General features: G+C 34.8%; 1 protein-coding gene across 1 annotated transcript; it reads left to right on the top strand.

Annotated features, from left to right (window-relative positions):
• Window positions 1-8,287: 8,287 nt before the first annotated feature.
• LOC132698306 (chymotrypsin inhibitor-like) lies at window positions 8,288-10,111 on the top strand. Its single transcript, XM_060664298.1, has 2 exons — window positions 8,288-8,447; window positions 9,844-10,111. The coding sequence occupies exons 1-2, from the start codon at window positions 8,393-8,395 to the stop codon at window positions 10,044-10,046; spliced, it is 258 nt and encodes an 85-aa protein (XP_060520281.1). The 5' UTR covers window positions 8,288-8,392; the 3' UTR covers window positions 10,047-10,111.
• The last annotated feature ends 10,564 nt before the right edge of the window (window positions 10,112-20,675 follow it).

The raw sequence follows: 20,675 nt of genomic DNA, 5'->3' as shown, positions 1-20,675 counted from the left end.
ACACCCTTTTACTTTCCAATTATCTGACGCTCGTCAGTTTGATAATATGTTTTTATAATTATCCATATATTAACTATTGACTATTAATTTGCATATGTCGTATAGTTTTCTGATGTAAAAAATCACGTAACTTTATTATTGGGGTTTTTAAACAATTTAGGAACTTATGTTCTTAGAATAAATTTGGAATCACCCATAAAAATCGCCTTGAGCTGATAGCAGCTAAATAAAACAGTAATTGCAAAACCGACCTCTCAGGATATAATTTTTACAGGGTGTTCTTATAATGCGCAAGGGTCTTTTATGTGCGCGACTCAGGCGACTTCAAGAGCACATTTAAAAAGTTTGCTGATGACTTTAGGATATCTATGACGTGTAAGTGGAATTCATATCTGGAAGATAAATGCAACGTGGTTTTGATTGAGGTGAGCTCTCGGTTTAATGATAACTTAATCCACTAAAAACATCATTTATAAGGTAGATAAAAACATGAATTTTAATACTCATTGCTTTTCTTTGATGTCGGGGTACCGTACGTTCATGAATGATTCGACCAATGTCTGCATGGTTCAAGACATAATTCCAGGTTTACTTTCTGTAAAAAAAATTGATTATTTTAATACTGTATAATTCACATGCTTGTTTCAAAATAGATCAAATTTTTTGTTAAATAGTAATTTTCACTCAGTGAATACTAGAAGACTTCCTTATGTAGAATATATTGGTTCATATGGAATCCCAAGTGTATTAATCAATTAACCTTTTGTCGAAAGATATAAAGATGTGTGATGATTTATGTGCATTAAAAGATGAAATTTTCATTTTCATTTCATTACTTGTTTATAGATTACTGTGGTAAGTAGTATTAGACGCCATTTAATTTCATTTTTTTGACAATTTCTTGTACAAATGTTGTATTTGTAGATTTAAAAAATAAATTATTATTGCTATTATTATTATTATTATTATTAATATATTATTATGCTATTATTATTAATAAGATTAATAAGATTATGGTACTTAAATGAAGACGATTTTAAGGAAAACAGTTTCTAGCACGGTAGGTCCTCAATCGTTCAATTTTTTATTATTTTTTCTGTAAGAAATTAATCGCGAATTAAAAAATACAATTTATTAAAAAAAACAGTGGCGTACCATTTCTTACTATCTAAATAAGCACCAAATAATACTAAAAATTCTAAAGAATATAATATCAATAACAAACAAAAATAAACCCGATTACAACGATAATTAAACGTATAAAAATGTAAAAATGAAAATATAACGTGAAGTACATGGCTATATTATTTCTATATATCCACCATGATTTCCCAAACATTTTCTAATATTATCTCTCATTTTATGATGGACGCATTCAAACAAAATCTGGATGGTCTCTATCGAGCATGGATATTCCTTGTTCAATTGTTTGGCTCAAGACTCGTATATTCTGAGGTCTGTTATTGTATAAACATCAAGAGTGTTGCAATCTGGGCTATTAGCCGGCCACTGGATTGTGCCATGTCTGCCGATCCGATGATCATATCCTGTCATTTAGGTATTCAGTAACTGGATCGGTATTGTGGAAGGGTACCCTATCTTGTTGCATAACGAGGTTAATGTAATGGCGAACTGGAAGGCCTTACAAATAATTTTCAATGTTATTTCGAATTAAATCTAAAAGCGTTTGCCTGTCAGATATCCATCAAGAAATATCGGTTCTATTATTTGGATGGCCAGCATGAGTTACGTTTTTTAGATGTTTGTTTGTACGGTAATGTATCGATAAGTGATAATGAAAGCTGATATGAGGCTTTCTAAATACATAACTCATACCACACTATACAGCAACCGATCTATGACACTGTATATTTACTGATTGAATTTTATGTAGGTTTTCATTTGCGCAATAATGCCTAATTTCCGTCGTGAAGGTTGCTTCATCAGTAAAAATAATTTTTCCCAAAAAGTCGAAATCTTTTGTTATATGCCCCGACATTTCTTAACAATATTGTAATTGAATTTTATTTCCTTTAGATAAGCCTTGAATTGGACTAAATTTGTAGGGGTGATATTTTTAATAATGAATTTGAACTTTCGGGATTTTCTACAAAGTTATATGAAATTAATTTTATTTTTAATTATTATTCATAAAGAGCAAAATATTCATGTCGTCATCTTCATTCCTAACAACAGTTCTTTTTTTTCGATTGAGACTTTCGGTTTCATTAAATTGCCGGATAATGAGTGGAATAAAAAAGACGAACTACTTGAGGCTTTTCGTCCTAACTGAATGTTTCGATTTCGAGCGACGAAATTTGTTTGAGACCGGACCTGTTTATTATTAAGACTCCACACTGTAGTCTCAGTGTGACTTGAACTATAGAAGCATATATTTTTAAATGTTTATTAAAAAAATCGATAAACTGTCGAAAACATGTATTGTACCCGTTTTAAAATGATGTCTTAGTAAGGACTTATTTAAAACTTCATTTAAAATTATCATAAAATGCTTCAAATGACAATACTGTTCTATAGGAAATAACATTTGTCTAAAGGTTTTATTCAAACCATTAATTTCAAAACTAAAGATTTTTTTCTAACTACTATTGATTGAACAGTTTTGGTTAGCTGTTTAAGAGAGCCTCCCCATTGTAGAATATTCATTTTTTAAATATTCGTTTAAACTGCGGCTTAACCGAGACTATTCGGTTTCCGAATATTTCATCAGCATCTTTACGAATCTTCATTCCCGATAACGCGAGATTGTTGCTTGATTTCTTTTTTTTAGGACACGGAAAGACAGAGACGGGATACTGCAAGCAAACGGTATCTTTATTATCGACATTACTGAAAACATAACTTCGTCGTTAACCGCAAGAGCTTTCCGCGACGCACAGCGGGTTCAACAGCGTCTTGCGGACGTATCCCTTGACGCAAACGCATTGTTTCACTAAACATATTGGGGGGTTGAAGATCGTCGGCCACAGAAGCCTGTTGAGGCACGTTTTTCTGACGAGTGGAGCGCAGGTCAGTTCTTGATGCGTGCCGCACGGAGAATCTGAGAACGATTCCGCTTTAGTTACGGTATAGACTAATCTCGTCTGGGCAACACCCATCCCGTTATAAGATTTCATGTGGTCCCCGAGACATTTTGAAAAACCCAATTAAAAAAAAAGTAATCATAATCGCGGACTCAAGTTAAAGAGTAAGAGGAGTGGCGGCGAAAAGATGATGGCATCTCTATTGTTCTACACTAGACGATTTTAGATCATTCGTTCATTTTGCCTTTATAAGCAGGTGGATGAGCTGCGCTTTAGTTTAGTTCTATTTAAGTTCTATTTAAGCTTTAAGTGTAACTTCGACAAGCGATTGTGACTTTGTGTGCATCGTGAGTGCTTACTAATTAATTTTTTTTTCAAACGAGGAGTCAAGGAAAATGATGTCTGGCGGAAACAAACTAAAAGGTCGCCAGTTTCAAGAAAAATGGACTGAACAATTCATTTTTATCTTGATTATATTATGAATATTTATTTCCCTTTCAGTGATGAAAGAATTCAATATAATGAGGCATTACTCATATAAGCATCCTATGGTTCATGCACTGCCAGGACAAATAAGAAAAGACAAAATGCAAAAGCTTACCGCAAATTTAAAAAAACAGCGGCAAATATTTCATAAACAAAGAACACAACATGACAATGTTGTGATGTCTCGTTTCATTATGGCTCTTTCATGTTCTTTGAACCTAGTTGATATTTTTCGCTTTTCGCTTTTTTCGCTTTGCCGCATATGCATGGAATGCTGTAAACTTCTGGTATCTCAAACGGGATTTTGTCTTTGACAGATTGAAGATGTTCAGAGATTTTTGAACAAGTGAGAAACTTGATTTTGACGTTATATTTCTTAAAAATTTTAAAAACTTTAGATATGCGGTCAACTATGTTTTGAATATAAGGAAGGAGAACAGTGGTCAGTATGGACTCGTTGTCTTTGGAAGGTTATGGTAAAATATATTTTGTGATGGAACGCTTAATAACTCTAATGTGGAAATTATTACAGAGACGAGCAGATGTAAGGTGTTTTAATTCTGGGTTCAGTGACTCGGGTTGAGACAATTTTACTCCTCTGTAAGGAAGAGAGTTGATAGTGGATGCTGGTGTAACAATGCGTTAAGGTATCTTTTTTCTTATCAGAAATTACGCCTTAAAGTATAAGAAAATGTATTGGCTATTAGGTAGGCATTCCACCCTATCAACTTACAACAAGCTCTTGCTGTATAAACACATTCTTAAACCCATTGATATAAGAGAGAGAATAAAATATTAACGAGCATTGTGAACGCTTCTTGTTAGTTTAGCCACACTGATCACTATAAGAGCTTGGATGTGTAAACTGTCAGCCAAACCTTTAAAAAATTCCCTAAGGGTCACATACAGCTACTTCTCCATCACGTCAATGTTGAGTTTCCAGTTTCTCCAACCAAACCCTACGAGTTAGTTTAAGTGTCAGTGTAAAAGCAGAGTAAAGTGCTGTTGATGTACACATATTTTAGTCTAAGTATTATAGTCTAAGGATTGCTGTTGAGTAAGACTTTTAGTTTTAAGTTTTCCTAGTAGTAAGTTAAGTTGGAACCAAATTTCTTATTCACCAATCTTTGATCAGATCGAAAGTAATTAAAAAAAAACAATGTTAGGTCAGATTTTCCATTGTTATGAATATCTCAGAATGAGAGATTATTATTAGTTTCTAATTCAATGGTAAAACGTATCTTAGGGTATATCAGTTATCAACTCTCTTGTTTACAGAGCCGTAAAATTATCTCAACTCGAGTCACTGAACCCAGAAATATAACACCTTATATCTGCTTTTCTTTCTAATAATTTCCATATCAGAGATATTAAGCGTTCTATCACAAAATACACTACAACCTTCCAAAGACAATCAGTCCAAAATCAACCACACACTTGCGACTGTTGCCTTTCCCTGCAGTCAAAATATCACTGACCACATATCAAAAATTCTTAAGAAATGTAACGTTAAAACCAAATTTACCATTTGTCAAAAAATTTCTTAACATCTTCAATTTGTCAAAAATAAAATTCCGTGTGAGTTACCAGGAGTATACAGATTCCACGCATTTACGGCAAAGAATACATTGGAGAGATCGGTCGAAAAATATCAACTAAGCTTAAAAAAATATGAGAGCCCTAACACTACGACAAATAAACTCATCAGCAGATGACGACCACAAACACGAAAACCGAATATCAAATCTTTTTCGATAAAACTAAAATTTTAATATGTAAGTAATGCTTCTATCAAGGAAAAATCCGAGAATTTGTGGAAATCTATAAGCATCCAAACAATCTTAACTGTCTTTGCCACTCATCAATATGGCAATTCGTTATATGAGACAAATATATGAGCATTTGCAGAGATGATTGGCGAAAAGTTAGAAAATTCGACTCAACAACAACCGACGCAGGACGAATCCAGAATATTTTTTAATAGTATTGCAGTAGTCCGTGGAAGTTCCTTTGAAAAATGAAATAAAAACAACATTAACTGACAATATGGCAATTTGTCTGAAACAGCTCAATTGGCTATTTCTAGGCTACCCAGGAATTGCTTGCTTTACAGCCGCTAAAAGGAACCACTACAGAAGAGGATATTTTTGATGAAGGTCAAAAGTTTTGGCTTGGCATAGTCAAAATCATTTGGATTATGCAGGGATGGTCGGAAATTTGAAAAATATGATTTAGTAGTCCTTCATTGCATTATCCACCTACAGAACAGAAACCATTAAATCATCATTACACGGTTTTGAGGGCGTTTTTATAAGAAATATCAGCCGAATATGACGACCTAACATACCGCTGTCGGTACCATTAAATCAGTTAAGCAAAGAAAAGGTGCTGAAACGGTTTTACGAGCATAGAAAATAGATTTTATGGAAGTAAATGATAAACCAGTATCTGAATTGAGCGTCCCAAAATACATTTCTGGTCGAGCTTACAGGCTTTATCAATGAATTAAATCTGAAACTTTAAAAGCAAAGACAATTAGTAAATGATTTGAACAGATATTTGAAAATTTCAGAACAAAATCCGCTTGTTTGAGACATAGATACCGTCTGGTAACAGTTACCATTTCATCACGCTCTCAGCGTACGATAATATTGTCTATGCTCAATATGTTAGAGAACTGAAGTTAATGTCATCGGAACAATTGTCGAAGAGATTTAGCTATTTGAAAAACATGGAAAACTGATTCAACTTATTCGCTAATCAAACACTAAGTAATGTAAAAAATACTTGCAAATGGAGTTGATCGAGATTCAAGAAAACTTACTCCTTTAAATTTAAATTTGAAGACGTTTAATTCTACAAAAAATACCTCGAACAAGACCATTTTCCGCAGCTTAGAAAATTCCGGGCGAATTTTTCTTACCTTGGCAGTAAACGACCGCAACCACGACAGCTACCACGCAGAGCAACGTCAGAAGTTTCATCTTGGGAATGGTACGAGCGAGGAGGGGCGGCGGTGATATATGAACCGACCGTGAATTTTTTTTATAATGTAAACGTCTTTTCCGATAAATTTTGACTTATATATGTGCTCACAATTTCCGCAAATGACAACCGCGATAACGAAACATAGAATGCATTAGCGATTGCATTTAATTGGGCGTTGGAACAATAATCAATTTCGCCTAAGTGCAGGATCCTCAGTCATTTTTTTCGCTGCTATTGAAATGTCTTTTTTTCAAAATTTGGTCTTCTTTTCACGATAGGCGATCTCTGCTTTCTTTTTTTTAGCTTCCCATTGTCTCCAATGCACGCGAGTCTCTGCAAGCATCTGGCAAAAACATGTCAAATTGATTTTCGAGGTATCCGCAAAGGGGCAGTGGTTAGCACCTTCGCCATATTCTTTGTTTAAAATTATTTCGATTTGTGAAATAAACCTATGTCCTAAGTCAATAATTATGGAGACACAGGGTGATAAAAGTTTTTTATTACTTACGTCCACAGTTGTAAAAATATAAGCACAAAAATTCGAGTGGGGGTTTCAGAGATGGGAAATTAGATGGTGTAATCAGTTTTGCGATAATTTGTAGATGGCACCACCTCCACACACTATTTTGGAAAAATACCATTTTTTTTTGTATATTTGCAAATTCAATTTTTGGTAAGACGGGGTCATTTTCTATTTTTTTTTAAGTAAAAAATGTTCACTATCTGTGTTTTAAGTCGTTTTTTGAAGATATATACATTTTTTCCTCGCTGTGTAACCGTGTGTAGAATGAAAAGGAATGAATCGCTGACTATTAATTTATTAATAAAAATATTACTTTATGTATTATTGTTATTGCCACCAGAATATTTATTAGAGAAATAATTTAAATCCAATGCACAATACATACTTTTTAAGATTTTTATATATTTTTTGATATATTTTTATAAAATGTCTTAAGGTGATCATATTTATGGTTTAATTTTCTAATTTTAATCTTAATTTTATTCTATAATTACTCCAAGATATGAAATTTTATTAATTTTTTCTGTTCTTATTTTGCCAGTCCCGATTATTTTGCATGTGCATGTGCATTTCTTTGTAAGGACATAGCAACTGCGTCCTCTAACGGTTGGAACTTTTTGTGGCACGACAAATATATTTCGTAATATGGCCGCTCCTCCCTAGCCCTGCACAACCGTAGGAAGTATTCATAAATCCTTGCAGGCATTTGTGAACGAAAAGGACGAACTTAATAGTGGTCCTCATTTATAAGATCTTTGTTTTATTGTACTTGTTAAATCGTCACAAATTGAGGCGAACTACATCAAATATAAATTTGCTACGATAAAAACGATTTATTACCGCGACGATATATTCTAAAAATTATTTTGTAACATTACAGTACCCATCAAAGTGAATTTATTGCTTTGGTTATTTTTGCTATTATTAAAGTCACTCGACGGTAAAACAAATTAATTTATCATCGTTTACATGAGTTTTCCAAACGTTAGTAATATTACGATCTATTATGAAAGCAGTTTAAATGTGTTTTGCTGCGCCTGAAATACCTAATAGGCGTCTAATGTAACATAATTAGATTAACAAAACACCTAGTCGATCAGTGTTTTTACGCGTCAAATTCTTCATAGCAACCAATATGTTTTCGCCTGGCAAAACGAAAACAAAATCTCGTATCCGAGGGAAAAACTGCAAAAACAATTGCGGAAAAGTTTAAATATTTATTATTATAATGCAAATGTATACTAATGCGCATATTAGTGTTATCTCGACCTTATTGCTTGTTGTCTGCTTTTGCATTCTCCATATAAAAAACGTGAACAATTCCAGGTCGTGAGATACCTACGCCGTGACGATGAGTGCTTTAACGACGATTTTATTTTCGGTGATGTTCGTCTTCTCTGTGAAAGGTAAATCATACCATAACTTGGTTCAATTTATCACACCTTAACACCGATAGATTTTAAATATTACAGTAATAGATCTTTCCTACGTAGTTAACTTCGTTGTTGCAACATTAAGTTTTGGTTATACTGCATTTGGTATATCATCTATAATAATAGATACACTATGATTCTTACAATTTCATCATCCCTTGTATGACTTCATTTGGTCTTCTTAGAGGTTGTTCACCCAAATATTGTTTCTGCAACATTTAGTTTTGATTAGTTCATCATTTCTCTGGTACACCATCGATCCATAATTATTTGTTCACACAATCTTCGCCACATGTCTCTTCGTTGGAAGTTGGCAATTCGTTATTGTTAAGAAAGCAATTCGTTATTATTAAAAAACCCTCTTTCTTGTTGGGTTCGTTGTGTACTTTATTGTCCCTTATGGGATTTTTTCCAAAACACAGTTTCTGTAACATTTAGTTTTGATTGTTTATTCTCCTTGGGTACATGATCTATGATCTTTGAGCATTTAGTTTTGGTTAATTCATAATTTCTCCTATGGCTTTGGCTCACCATCCATCCATAATTGTATCTTTACAGAATCTTCACCACAATGTCATTTTTCATTTAGCAATTCGTTTTTGTTAGTTAATGCGTTTTCTACTTCATCTATAACTGGAATCGATTTATTTCAAAACAACGTTGCTGCAGCAATTAGATTTGGTAAGTTTCTCTTTCTTTTTATATTTTGGTATACTACATTTTTACCAGACAAAACTATTGAAAGCTATTTAGCACCATCTATCCATAATTGTTTTCTAACAGAATCTTCACGACAACGTCGCTTCTTAGGCATTTGGCACTTCCGTTTTGTTATATGACTTATTCCAAAACATAATTTCTGCAATATTTTGTTTTTGTTAGTTTATCTTTCATTTCATAGCCTCATACACCATCCATACATGATTGTTAATATAAGAATAATCGGCAACAATATTGCTTAGAATATCTTCTACATTAAGTTGAAACTAAAAGTACTATGAGATTTCATTGTCTTTATTTGATTTACTGAAGTATCACTATTTCTTATCCAGTTCACACTGAACGTGTGAAACGTTGTGAATTTAAGCAAAATAAAGAAAATGGAAGTTCAAAGTTCCTTTAGTTCTTCCATGGCTCTCTCTGCTGTGACATGGATTGGTTAGATTATCTTCATGTCATCCTCATGGTTTATAGTCTATTTCTAACAAAACATCATTTCCGTGGCTTGCAGTTTTTAATAATTCATCATCCTTCTTATGCCTTCATTTGTTGTTCTATCCACAATTGTCTTCTTAAAGGATCTTTTCTCTGTAAATTCTAAGCTATTAGTGAATACTGAAGAGGTGTACAATAATTCTTAATATTGTAGGCGATGACGTATGCGGACCCTACGGTCGGGTGAACACTTGCGCCAGCAGGTGCGACCCGGTACCATCGTGCAGCGTGCCCAACCCACCACCGACTCCTCCAGGAACCGTTTGTACCACTGAATGCGTAGTGCGTTGCCAGTGCAATCGCGGCGCTGTGGTCGACTCCACCGGAAAATGCATCCTTTTGTCCCAGTGTGCTTGAACGGTTTCCGTAAAAACCAATTTAAAATATTCAAAATGGCATAAATAAAGCAATTCGTTCTGCGATTTTTTGTATTTATTGAAAAAAAAAAACACTTCAACAACACTTGACACACTCATCTTAGTGGACTTCTCATTTTTAGAAACGCTCTTATATTATTTTTCGCTTTCACCACTTTTGTAAAAATAAATCGAGCCATATTACTAGATTCACAATAATATGAACACAAATTTTTATAATAAAAATATTTATTAACAATAAGAACTTCGGTCTTGGAAATTAGGTATATTAATTTTTTTTTTCGTAGATTGGAGACGAATTGGCTAAACTGGCATCACGGCAAATACGAAATAGTTTTACATTCCAGAAATATTGGTCAAACTGTCTATGAAACTCTTAAAAAAAAACTAAAAAATTAGACTTATTGCTATTGCTGGGTATTCGGTTAAAAATTTAATTTTTTGGACAATTTGTAAATGAGCTTAGCTTTATAATTCGCCAAAACCAAAAATTCCTTCAAAAGTTTCTTTCGTCTTAAACCTCCATCAACTTTACGCCACGTTGAATGTGTGATTTTTTGAATAGTCTTTTATTATTATTTTAATGTTGTATTATAAGTTGTATAAGTTATAGTGTAGTCTTTACCTCTTTCGTTTAATAATAGAGATGTTGCCCGCCGAGGTAAGATATTTTCTCATATAATCATGATCATAGTGATGACGCAGACCATATTGGTGTTGGTGAAGTCCTCATAATCTAGGCAATTTTATGGTGATTTTTACTTTTCTAACTGACTCACCAGGGATCGACGCTTAGCGGTTATAGAACGCAGTGTCTTCTTACCATGGGGCTCGAATAATCCAGCCGCCTTCCTGCTGTTTTCCATTAGAAATCCGGAACTTAGGGTTTGATTCAACCCAATCGGCTAGCTCATCACAAAATACTTCACATAGGGAATTAACAATTAACGAAATAAACAGATCTTTATCTATTAAGCTTATTATTTATTTTTATAAAAAAAACTGCACTACACAAATGTTAGGAATTTTTGCTACTTACGGTACACTACAATAAAAAATAATTATTTATTATACCGGGCGTTCTAGTAGACTATCAAACGTGCTATGAGTAAGATGAATGCGATTGAGTACCTGATAAAAAGGCAAAAAAAACTTTCTGATAAAATGCAAAACTTATAAATTAATAACTTTATCCGAACATTATGAAAACTAAACATTGATAACAATTCAACACAACAAAATTGATTGAAAGCACAAATTTAATGTCTTCATAAATATTAAAAGTGCCTCCCTTCATTTTCTATCCAGGAATTTATTCTGCGTTTAATACGGCTGTACTGATTTCAGCCATTGTGAGGTTGGCTGCAGCACTTCGGATTCGATCAACCATATTTTTAGGGGTAGTAGGGTGAGTTTGATAAAAAATATCTTTTATTCTACCCCAAACGCACAAAAAAACTCCAGGACAGTAAGGTCTGAAGATCTGGCAGGCCACAGAAATAAACTGTCCCTTCCTACCCAACGGGTATTGGTATTGGTATTTAAGGGTGGCGCCCCCCACGGGCGTCCAAGTATTTAGGCCACCAGATGGGCCCGTTATGCCCCCAGACTGCGCTAGAGGACTTCCAGAATGCCGCCCCTCCTATAGAAGGTCAGCAGCTCCTTTAGCCCAATACCGAAGACTCCAAATGTTTCCCATGTCAAAGCAGGGCACTCTCTGGCTAAGGCGTCCGCTGCCTCATTGTCTCGGATCCCGGTGTGACCTGGGACCCAGACCAACGTGACATTAGTCGCCTCTGCCACTTTCCTCATTACCCCTTTGCAAGGAGCGCGTGCGCACTGACTTTAGCGCCATAAGTGCAGCCCTACTGTCAGAGCAAAAGAATACTCTCCTGGTGCCTGAAACACGTTGCAGTACTGACCCAAGCTCGATCCCGTTGTCTCGCAGTACGCTCCAGCTCTGGCCATATCTCCCATCCTGGACCCGTCCGTTTACCAGACGAGTCCATCCCAGGAGCCAACTCTGCTCTCTCTTCACTCCTCCCTCGATGGGAAGAGAAAAGTCCATTTGTCATCTCAAAGATCAAGACGTGACTCGGCATGCCCATGACACCTCTCTCCCCGGGTCAGCCGTCTAAAATGTCGTACGGGTCCCGCTTGAAGGTACCCAGCGGCTAACCCCTGGTCTAAAAAATTTCTAACTTCGTGAGAAAAGAGTGATGGACATTCATCGTATTGTAGGCACATACCTCTTCTCGTTTGTTAAGAAACATCCTCATGCTTAACTACCATGGAATTTAGTCAATTATAGTAGTTGAACTGAGGTGGCTTTTACTTGATGAAAATCCATTTATCACAATAAATAAGAACTAAAAGTTCAGATTTTCACGAAATTATATATTATGACATGACAATTGTTTCAACAACACTGTGTCTTTATCAATCACATTTGATAAAGACAACACCGTGTCTTTATCAATCACATTTGATAAAGACACGGTGTTGTCGAAACAATTGTCATGTCATAATATATAATTTCGTGAAAATCTGAACTTTTAGTTCTTATTTATTTTGAATTGTAGTAGTCTAATCTCCTATCAAAATCAGTTTCTAATAGAGTCTGATGTACTTCAATATGATAATGGTATAGATAGTGGACTTTAAGAATTGGGTGAACCGGTACTTTAATAATATTCAAGTCCAAATTTAAATAGCGATTAATATGTACATAGGCATTTGGATTTGGATGAACTCGTCCTGTTTCGCGCAAAGATTTACTTAAATGACTGAATACCATTCTACTAAAATGTCTTCTGTTGGGATAATTTGCTCCGTATACTTGTTCAGCCACACATGCGTTTTGATGAGACTGGGAAAACACAACCATCATGTTCAGCAGTCGAATAAGACATTTTTAATGCAATAAACACGTCAGAACACTCAATGACTATTTAAAACGGCAGATAATTATTCAAATCAAATAAAGACGTGAAAGATGCATATAGCGTTTTGTCAGATCAGTATATTTTTACATTTGTGAAATTTCATAACCTACTGAAAAAGCAAACAATCTTGATCTTCACTCTAAGTATCATTTTTAAAAGAAAATTTTTCAGAAAATGGCTTTTAAAATTCAAGATTAAATTACGCGCTCTGGTGGCCATTTCGATACTAATTTCGATTCGATAATAATTTTCAGCATTTTCTTTATACTTACGAGTTACTTTTTTTTTTCCCAAATTTTTAGTGTTTCCCCAACTTTGCCCTTACTGGGACACCCGGAATAATAATAATAATAACTATGATAATAATAATGGAAATAACAATAATATATGCCGAATTACTGAAAAAGGTAAAACAAGTGGACATTAACAGAATAGGGGTAAAAATTAAGGAATCAGGAAAACTGCTAATAATCTTTACCGTTGAGGGTGGAAACGACATGGCAACTAACTTAAAAAAAGAGAAAAAATACACGACCGCGAGGTCACAACAAGGAAAAGCACTATAACGCTCTATATCAGAGGTATAGATATTGCAACATCTCAATCTGAAGTCACAGACGCAGTAAAAATCAATACAAACTCAGATGAGAGTAAAATTATAATTAAATCAATGAGACTCGTCAAATACGACCAACTCACTGCAACGGTAGAAATCCCAAGAGAGCCAGCGCTTACACTCATAAAAGCAGAAACAATAAGAATAGGCTGGATTAACTGCAGAATAAATGAAAGGGTAACGGTAATCCGCTGTTTTAACTGACTAGAACACGGCCACGTAAAACGTGACTGCAAAGCCCCAATCAAACCAGTGCATGTTTGAACTGTGGAAAGGAGGGGCCCAAAGCTAAAGAATGCAAAAATGCACCCCACTGCACGAAATGCAATATAGAAGGACACAGAGTAGATCAAATTAGATGCCCTCATTTTAGAAAAGCTGTAGAGGAGTTAAGACGAAGAAGAATGAAATCACTAAGTGACTCGAGAAAGGGAAGGACAGCAAACAAAAATGCGCCTTAAATTGCTACAGACCAACCTAGGGCGGGCGCGAGCAGCACATGACCTCGCCAACGCTACTATTAAAGAAAAGGATATATACATCATTATCGTGGGTGAACGTAATAAAATAATAAAAATAAATAATAAATAAATAATAAAATAAAATCGTTGCAGGCAGGGAGTGGATCAAGGACACCAGAATGGACGTAGCAGTGCGATTTATCAACAAAAGACAGAAGTAATAAATGTCTCGTGTAATGAAGGGTACGTGTGCTTTAAATTAAAAAACTACTGGTTCTACTGTTGCTACATCTCCACAAGCATTGAAATAGACAGGTATAAAATAGAAATGGACAAGATAATGAATAACGCTAAGCAATAAGCTGAAGAGTTTATCATCGTAGGTGACATTAACGCAAAGTCGGCTCAATGAGGATCACCCAAAACAGATGCAAGAGGAGACTACTGGCTAGAATGGCTCTCTGCGCTAAACCTCGTAGTACACAGCACTGGAGGTACACCCACAATCGTTAGGGGCCATAGATGTAACCTGTTCTACAACCAAAATAGCAAGAGATAGAGTCTACTGAACGGTATTAACAACTGAAAACCTAAGCGACCATCTATACATATACTTCGAATTACGTGGAGCAAAGGTGGCCAAAACTAGTTACGAAAAAAGAACAACACTTCAATCCGAAAATGCGTCAGACAAGGACTACAAACAGAGCTGATTAAAAGAGCCTATACTGACAGTTCTATTAAAAAGAGTAGAAACGAATCCCCACTGGTTCCATACTGGTGGAATGCTGACATTGCTTGCAAAAGAGGCGAATGTACAAATCTGCGTATAAAAATCAGCCGCACCTCGCAAAAAAAAATGGAGGAAGAAAAACAAAAATCCCGGGAAAATTATAAACAGTGCAAGAGAGAACTACGCAAAAACATAAATACTTCAAACGTCACTGCCAAGAACTGTGCAAACGTATGGGGAAATGGGTACAAAATTGTAACTAGAAGCTTGAAAACTTCCACTCCATACGAGCTAGACTTAACGAAGAAAAAGCCCTAGTGGGTCAAAACACCAGCAGTGAGTGGTGTGAAGAACTACACGAGGCTGCGCAGAGCATGAAAAATGGCAGAACTCCAGGATTAGATGGTATTCCGCCTGAAGCATTTAAGGAAACGGTAAAAGCTGTATCAACACATATTCTAAATGTCCTGAACACGCTGTTAAAAGCTCAAATCTTTCCCGAAGAGTGGAAACTCGCAAAAATAGTTTTCATACTGAAAGGGGATAAACCCCTTGAAAGCTTATCGGCATTCAGACTTTTGTGCATGCTGAGTACTATCAGTAGGTTACTTGAAGCAGTCATAAGGACGAGGCTTGAGGAAGATATCGAAAGAAATCATGCAAATCAATTTGGTTATTTTTTTTGGTCCAAGCATTAGACACGGTAATAAAAATAGCGAGAGAATGTACAAAATCGTGGGGGGGCTTGTCGCGCTGGATGTTGAAAATGAAACTGAAGAACAGACGCATCTCCCAGTACCTGATTAATTTGATCTCCAGTTACCTGGAAAATCGTAAGGTCCAAATAGTAAAAGGTGAAAACATCATCATAAGTGCAGGGGTCCCACAGGGCTCAGTTCTAGGACCAACACTCTGGAACATAGCCTACGATGGAGTACTTAGAATGGAACTTACAGATGACGCCATATCGATTGGTTTTGCCGACGACTTGACACTAGTGGTGACAGCTGAAAACGAGCACGTATTATCAAGAAATACAAACGAATGCCTGAGACAAATCATGGTGTGGATTAAATCGCATAAGCTACAGCTGACCCCGTAAAAAATAGAAATGCTCATCCTAAAGGGTAAAAGAAAGAGAGACCACATATAAATCAATCTGGGTGCGGTGGAAATACAACCAAGCAAAACCGTAAAATATCTAGGTATCACTTTGGATGAACGGCTTAGCTTAAAAGACATATTGAAAACACAATAGAGAAAGCTGAAGATCGGGTTTCAAGGATAAAAAAGGCTGATGCCAAATATAAGAGGACCTAGTAGCGGCAAGAAAATGGTGTTGTGCAGAGTGGTGGAGAGTATAATTCTGTATGGGCCACTCCTATGGTATACAGCATAACAAATATAAGGATATGATCTCTAGGGTCCATCGAAAAATGCTAATCAGAGTGGCATCAGCATATAGAACCGTCTCGACCGCCGCTTTACAAGTTATAACGGTGCCTATACCCATCGATTTTCTTACTCAGGAGAGGCGATACGTATACGAACAGGCACACTGACTATTATCTAACACAAGCCATCACAAGCCATGGGTGTTTTAGGGCATACGCCAAAAAATTTGGAAAGGATACAACTGATACCTGTATATATTGCAATGAAATAGACGACGTAGAACATACAAACTTTAAATGTGCCAGCGTAGTACGAAATAACACTTACCAAACACTAGGTTGCATACTGGATCCTCGAAATGTAGTTCTCAAAATGTTAGAAAATGGGTAGCAGTGGAAAAGAATACACGATATGATTAAAACCATAATGAGTCAGAAGGAGAAAGAGGAGAGAAAAAGACAATATGGAGAGACAACCGGTTTAAGAATAATCTCAAGACTCGACAACCTACCATCCATGATATCATGTCAAACACGGACGGTTCCATGGAAGCGATGCAGGTTGTAGAAGTAGAGAGGTTTTAGTGGGTTAGAGTCCCACACTGTTTTGCCCAGATAAAAAACGGCAACTCGTGCATGATGCATTTCCTCTCTTAAAATAATAATAATAATAATAATAATAATAATAATAATAATAATAATAATAGAATGATTTAAACTGATGCTTATATTACCACGAGGACCATCAATCAAGTCAAACAAAATGAATGATATTAAGGCGGAAGAACGGAAATGGAATTTTTTTTGGTTTTCAAATAGGATACGAATTTGAGTCACTGTGTTTTTTGTCGGTTCCTATCGACAACCACATTTATCGGGAAAAGCGTGAAATTTTTCGCAAACATAAGTCGCCTCGCTAAAATGCGCCGCAACAATTTTCCAAGATATCGCCGAGGTTAACTAATATCAAGCTTTTTTCCTGTAAACGAGCGCTTTAAGCGGAATGGACAATTTGTAACAATCATATCGTGAAATTAGCGACCTCTTTCAACGCTATCGTTCGATTTTCAATTAAGCTAAACGCGAGTTTTGAACGCGAAAATTACCTATAAACGACCTATATAAAAGCGATTAATCGAATAGTGTTAAATTGTAAGTTGTGAATTCAGCGAGAAAAATGAAGTCGTTGATCGCCTTTTGTCTGTTACTGTGTGTCGCTGCTCTCTATTCCCAGCCCAGTGAGTATCCGTTAACGTCTTCTTCATGTCGCGGTGTGACGTCAAATCGTTCCCACTTGTTTTCGCTAGTAATTAATTAATGTCTACTCCCTACTCGAAGAAACCTAAGTATGTAATGATTAAGCATTCGCACTACTGTGGGAGTTTCCGATACTTTAGTCATAGGTTCGGGAGATGGTAAACACTTATGGTATTTTGACGCGTATCAACGTGCAGGGTTTATTTATACTATTATAGCGCCTGCACGTTTTTAGAAACTGTTATTGAGTTGGCGACCATGTTCTATCGGAAGTCGGAAACTGAAAATGACTAACTTTAATATTAAAAATTTAAAATTTGAACACCAAAGACGTTCGTTTAAATATAACAAATGCAATGAAAACAAAACAATGAAAAGATCATTTTGAAGATAAAGAGAAGAAATTTGATCTTTCATATCATTATAATTATTAAATTACATTAGATACTGTGGTCATTTGTGTTATGCGAAAAAATATAAAAAACTTTAAATTCAATCAATTTGTCTTCTACTGCGAACATAAAAATTTGATGGAAGTGAGGCATTGCAAAAAAAGTAAATGAAATAACAGTTTTGTAAAATTTCATTTATTAAATTGTTTACAAAATAATTAAAAAAATGAAACATGGGGCAACTAATTTTCTCTATGTTCATATCAAATCAGAAACAGCTTCTTCTAAGTCAATTAGATCTACAGACTACTGCGGGTTTTATATGGCTTCAATTTCTAATGTAACATATTACCGACTTTTATTTTGTTAAACAAAACAGGAATTTAAAAATCATTGTATATAAGTTATTCAGACAAGAACGCGCTCTAAAACGTTTATTACATTTCATCTGTGAAGTTTTTATAAATTATTTATGCTTAATTCCATATTTTAAGAAAATACCTAATTTGTTATATTAAAAATTTAGGTTATAAAAAAACGAAGTTATCTCTAAATCTGTATTTTAAAAGGATTTAAAGAAGCATTCGGTTGCCCCATGAAACAAAAACAAAAATATATTGTGCAACAAATTTGACAAACGCCATTTTAGTCACGAGTTTGATCTGGGAGACCGACCATTAGTTTTCGGATGCATTTTTCCAAAAGAACGCGGTATATATCGATATCGCAGAAAAATCGATTATCTCTATAGCCTGTATATGATATATCACAGACTAACTGTCCATGTTTGAAAAAGATAAGTAATTTTGCATTAAAAACGAAAAATAAAAAACATCTGAAAAATTTTTGCAATAGGTGGCTACAGTGAAGAATAAATAACGATTTTTAATAACAAAATTATTCAGGATGAGGCTATTTTGAATTAGAGAAAGATGAGTGCCTTCAGACTATGGCAATCTAGAAAAATCGGGTGTAACTGATGTGTAACATGTATATTTCAAAAATTGTGTAAAAAATCGCCATCTACACAATACGAACTTATATGACTATGTAATTCTGTACACGTATTAAACGAAGTTTTAAAAACCCTTTAATAATTTTGTTTTCAGCTATCGTTTGTGGACCCAATCAGGAGTTCGTCTGTCCCCCCATTTTCCCGTTCTTTTTCATCACCAAGGACTGCGGCAATAGAATACTATGGCCCCTAATCAACAATCCTCCAAACAACACGTGTCTGTTCAGGAACTGCGTCTGCGTGAAGGGTTATGTGGCACGTTCCCTTTTTAATCGCACCTGCATTAAACCAGACCAATGCCCTTAAATGACATAATTTACTATACTCTTGAATATACAAACTGCTGCAGAATCTTTCATTTCTTTCTTAACCTTCCTAGCGTATGCAACCAGCGTTGACCGACAAGTTTTTGTCTGGTTAATTATAAGCAATTATAAGCAAATTAAATTTAGAAAAATAAAAAAATATAAAACAATAAAAATAAATAAAAATAAAAAACTGATAGCCTGGATAACGTGTAAAAATTCGCTTTCATATATTTGCATATATCTCAGATATCCATTGGTACTAGTATATAAAAGAAACATATTTACCATTTGAGGGAGATGCTGTAATTTATAAAATAAATTATTTTAATAATAATAATAATTTATGAGAATTTATTGCACTCAAATTTGACAAACACAAGAAATTGAACGAAATTTTATTTTAACTAATAAAATGTTTTATATTTAATTTAATATTTGTTGCTCAAAATTGAAATATATGTGTGGTGGATATTCGGCCAAATTTTGATACACATTTAAAGGCTTTATTATGGGTTATAATTCTTCTTCTTCTTCTTATACATGAAATGGTAAAGACAAGAGTTATACGGTTTATTCGGGAGCGCCGGGATCTTCTGTTAAATGACATAATATCCCTTCAACCCTTCAAAAAATAGACTTCTGCTCTATGCGGTGCTGCTTTAGGTCATCGCTCTCAATTAGCTGGTTGCGCTTGTCCCAGCTAAAGCTCCTTCAAAGTTCTCTCGGGAGGGCATTTTCTTTATTGCAAATTACTCTATTACAAATTATTATTACAATTTATTTGTGGCATCAGCAAACATTTTCCTGGTCTTCGTGGTCTTTTTGTGAGGTTTTGCTAATGCCTTTTTTTCCTGCAGTAATTTTAAATTTCCATTCCAAGCATTCTGCAACGCCTTGCAATATTTTCTTTCATCGTAAAACGAGAAAGAAAACTACGAAATACAAATATTAGTAAAAATAGCGTAAAGCATTTTACGATACACCTACTAAATATGTTATTAATTTAGTTCTAGTTGGATCCGGCAAGCTTTCTCTATATTCTGATTGTGTAACTGCATAATGGAAAATGCAGTTACCGAGAGAACTTGTAAGAACCTATGAAATTATGTAAATATAATGAAATTACCAAGTTAGAATTAATTTTTGAGTGAAAAAAAATAATGAGGATTAAATAAAAGTTATTTTAAACCATACGAAGTGTAATATATTTTGTTTATTTTAGAAGTAGTTATCTATAAATGATTAAATAATCAACGATAGGTTAAATTGATGACTCACATAGATCAGTTATTTCGTGAGCTTTCTGGCGTCACTTTTCTGCTTAGATTGGTTAGCTCTGATATCCTATTTTATCCTTATTTTGACGTATTCCATTAAAGGCTGTCGTAGTCTGGGGAAGCAGCACTGCTCCAAAAAGATCATTTATAATGGTATAGGATAATGAGTGGTTTGTGCAGGCCTTATCGGCCTTTTTTCGTCCAGACAGAA

Source organism: Cylas formicarius, unplaced genomic scaffold (genome assembly GCF_029955315.1).
Source record: "Cylas formicarius isolate icCylForm1 unplaced genomic scaffold, icCylForm1.1 PGA_scaffold_2__14_contigs__length_35257938, whole genome shotgun sequence".
Lineage (NCBI taxonomy): Eukaryota > Metazoa > Arthropoda > Insecta > Coleoptera > Brentidae > Cylas > Cylas formicarius.
The sequence above is the reverse complement of the archived record's forward strand: the minus strand, read 5'-3'. Positions and strand labels throughout refer to the sequence as shown.

What these genes read in the sequence shown, in the direction of transcription:
- LOC132698306 (XM_060664298.1), top strand. Translation starts at nt 8,393, where the DNA reads ATGAGTGCTTTAACGACGATTTTATTTTCGGTGATGTTCGTCTTCTCT. An exon ending in GTTCGTCTTCTCTGTGAAAG is followed by an intron (nt 8,448 to 9,843) that starts GTAAATCATACC and finishes TTAATATTGTAG; the next exon opens with GCGATGACGTATGCGGACCC.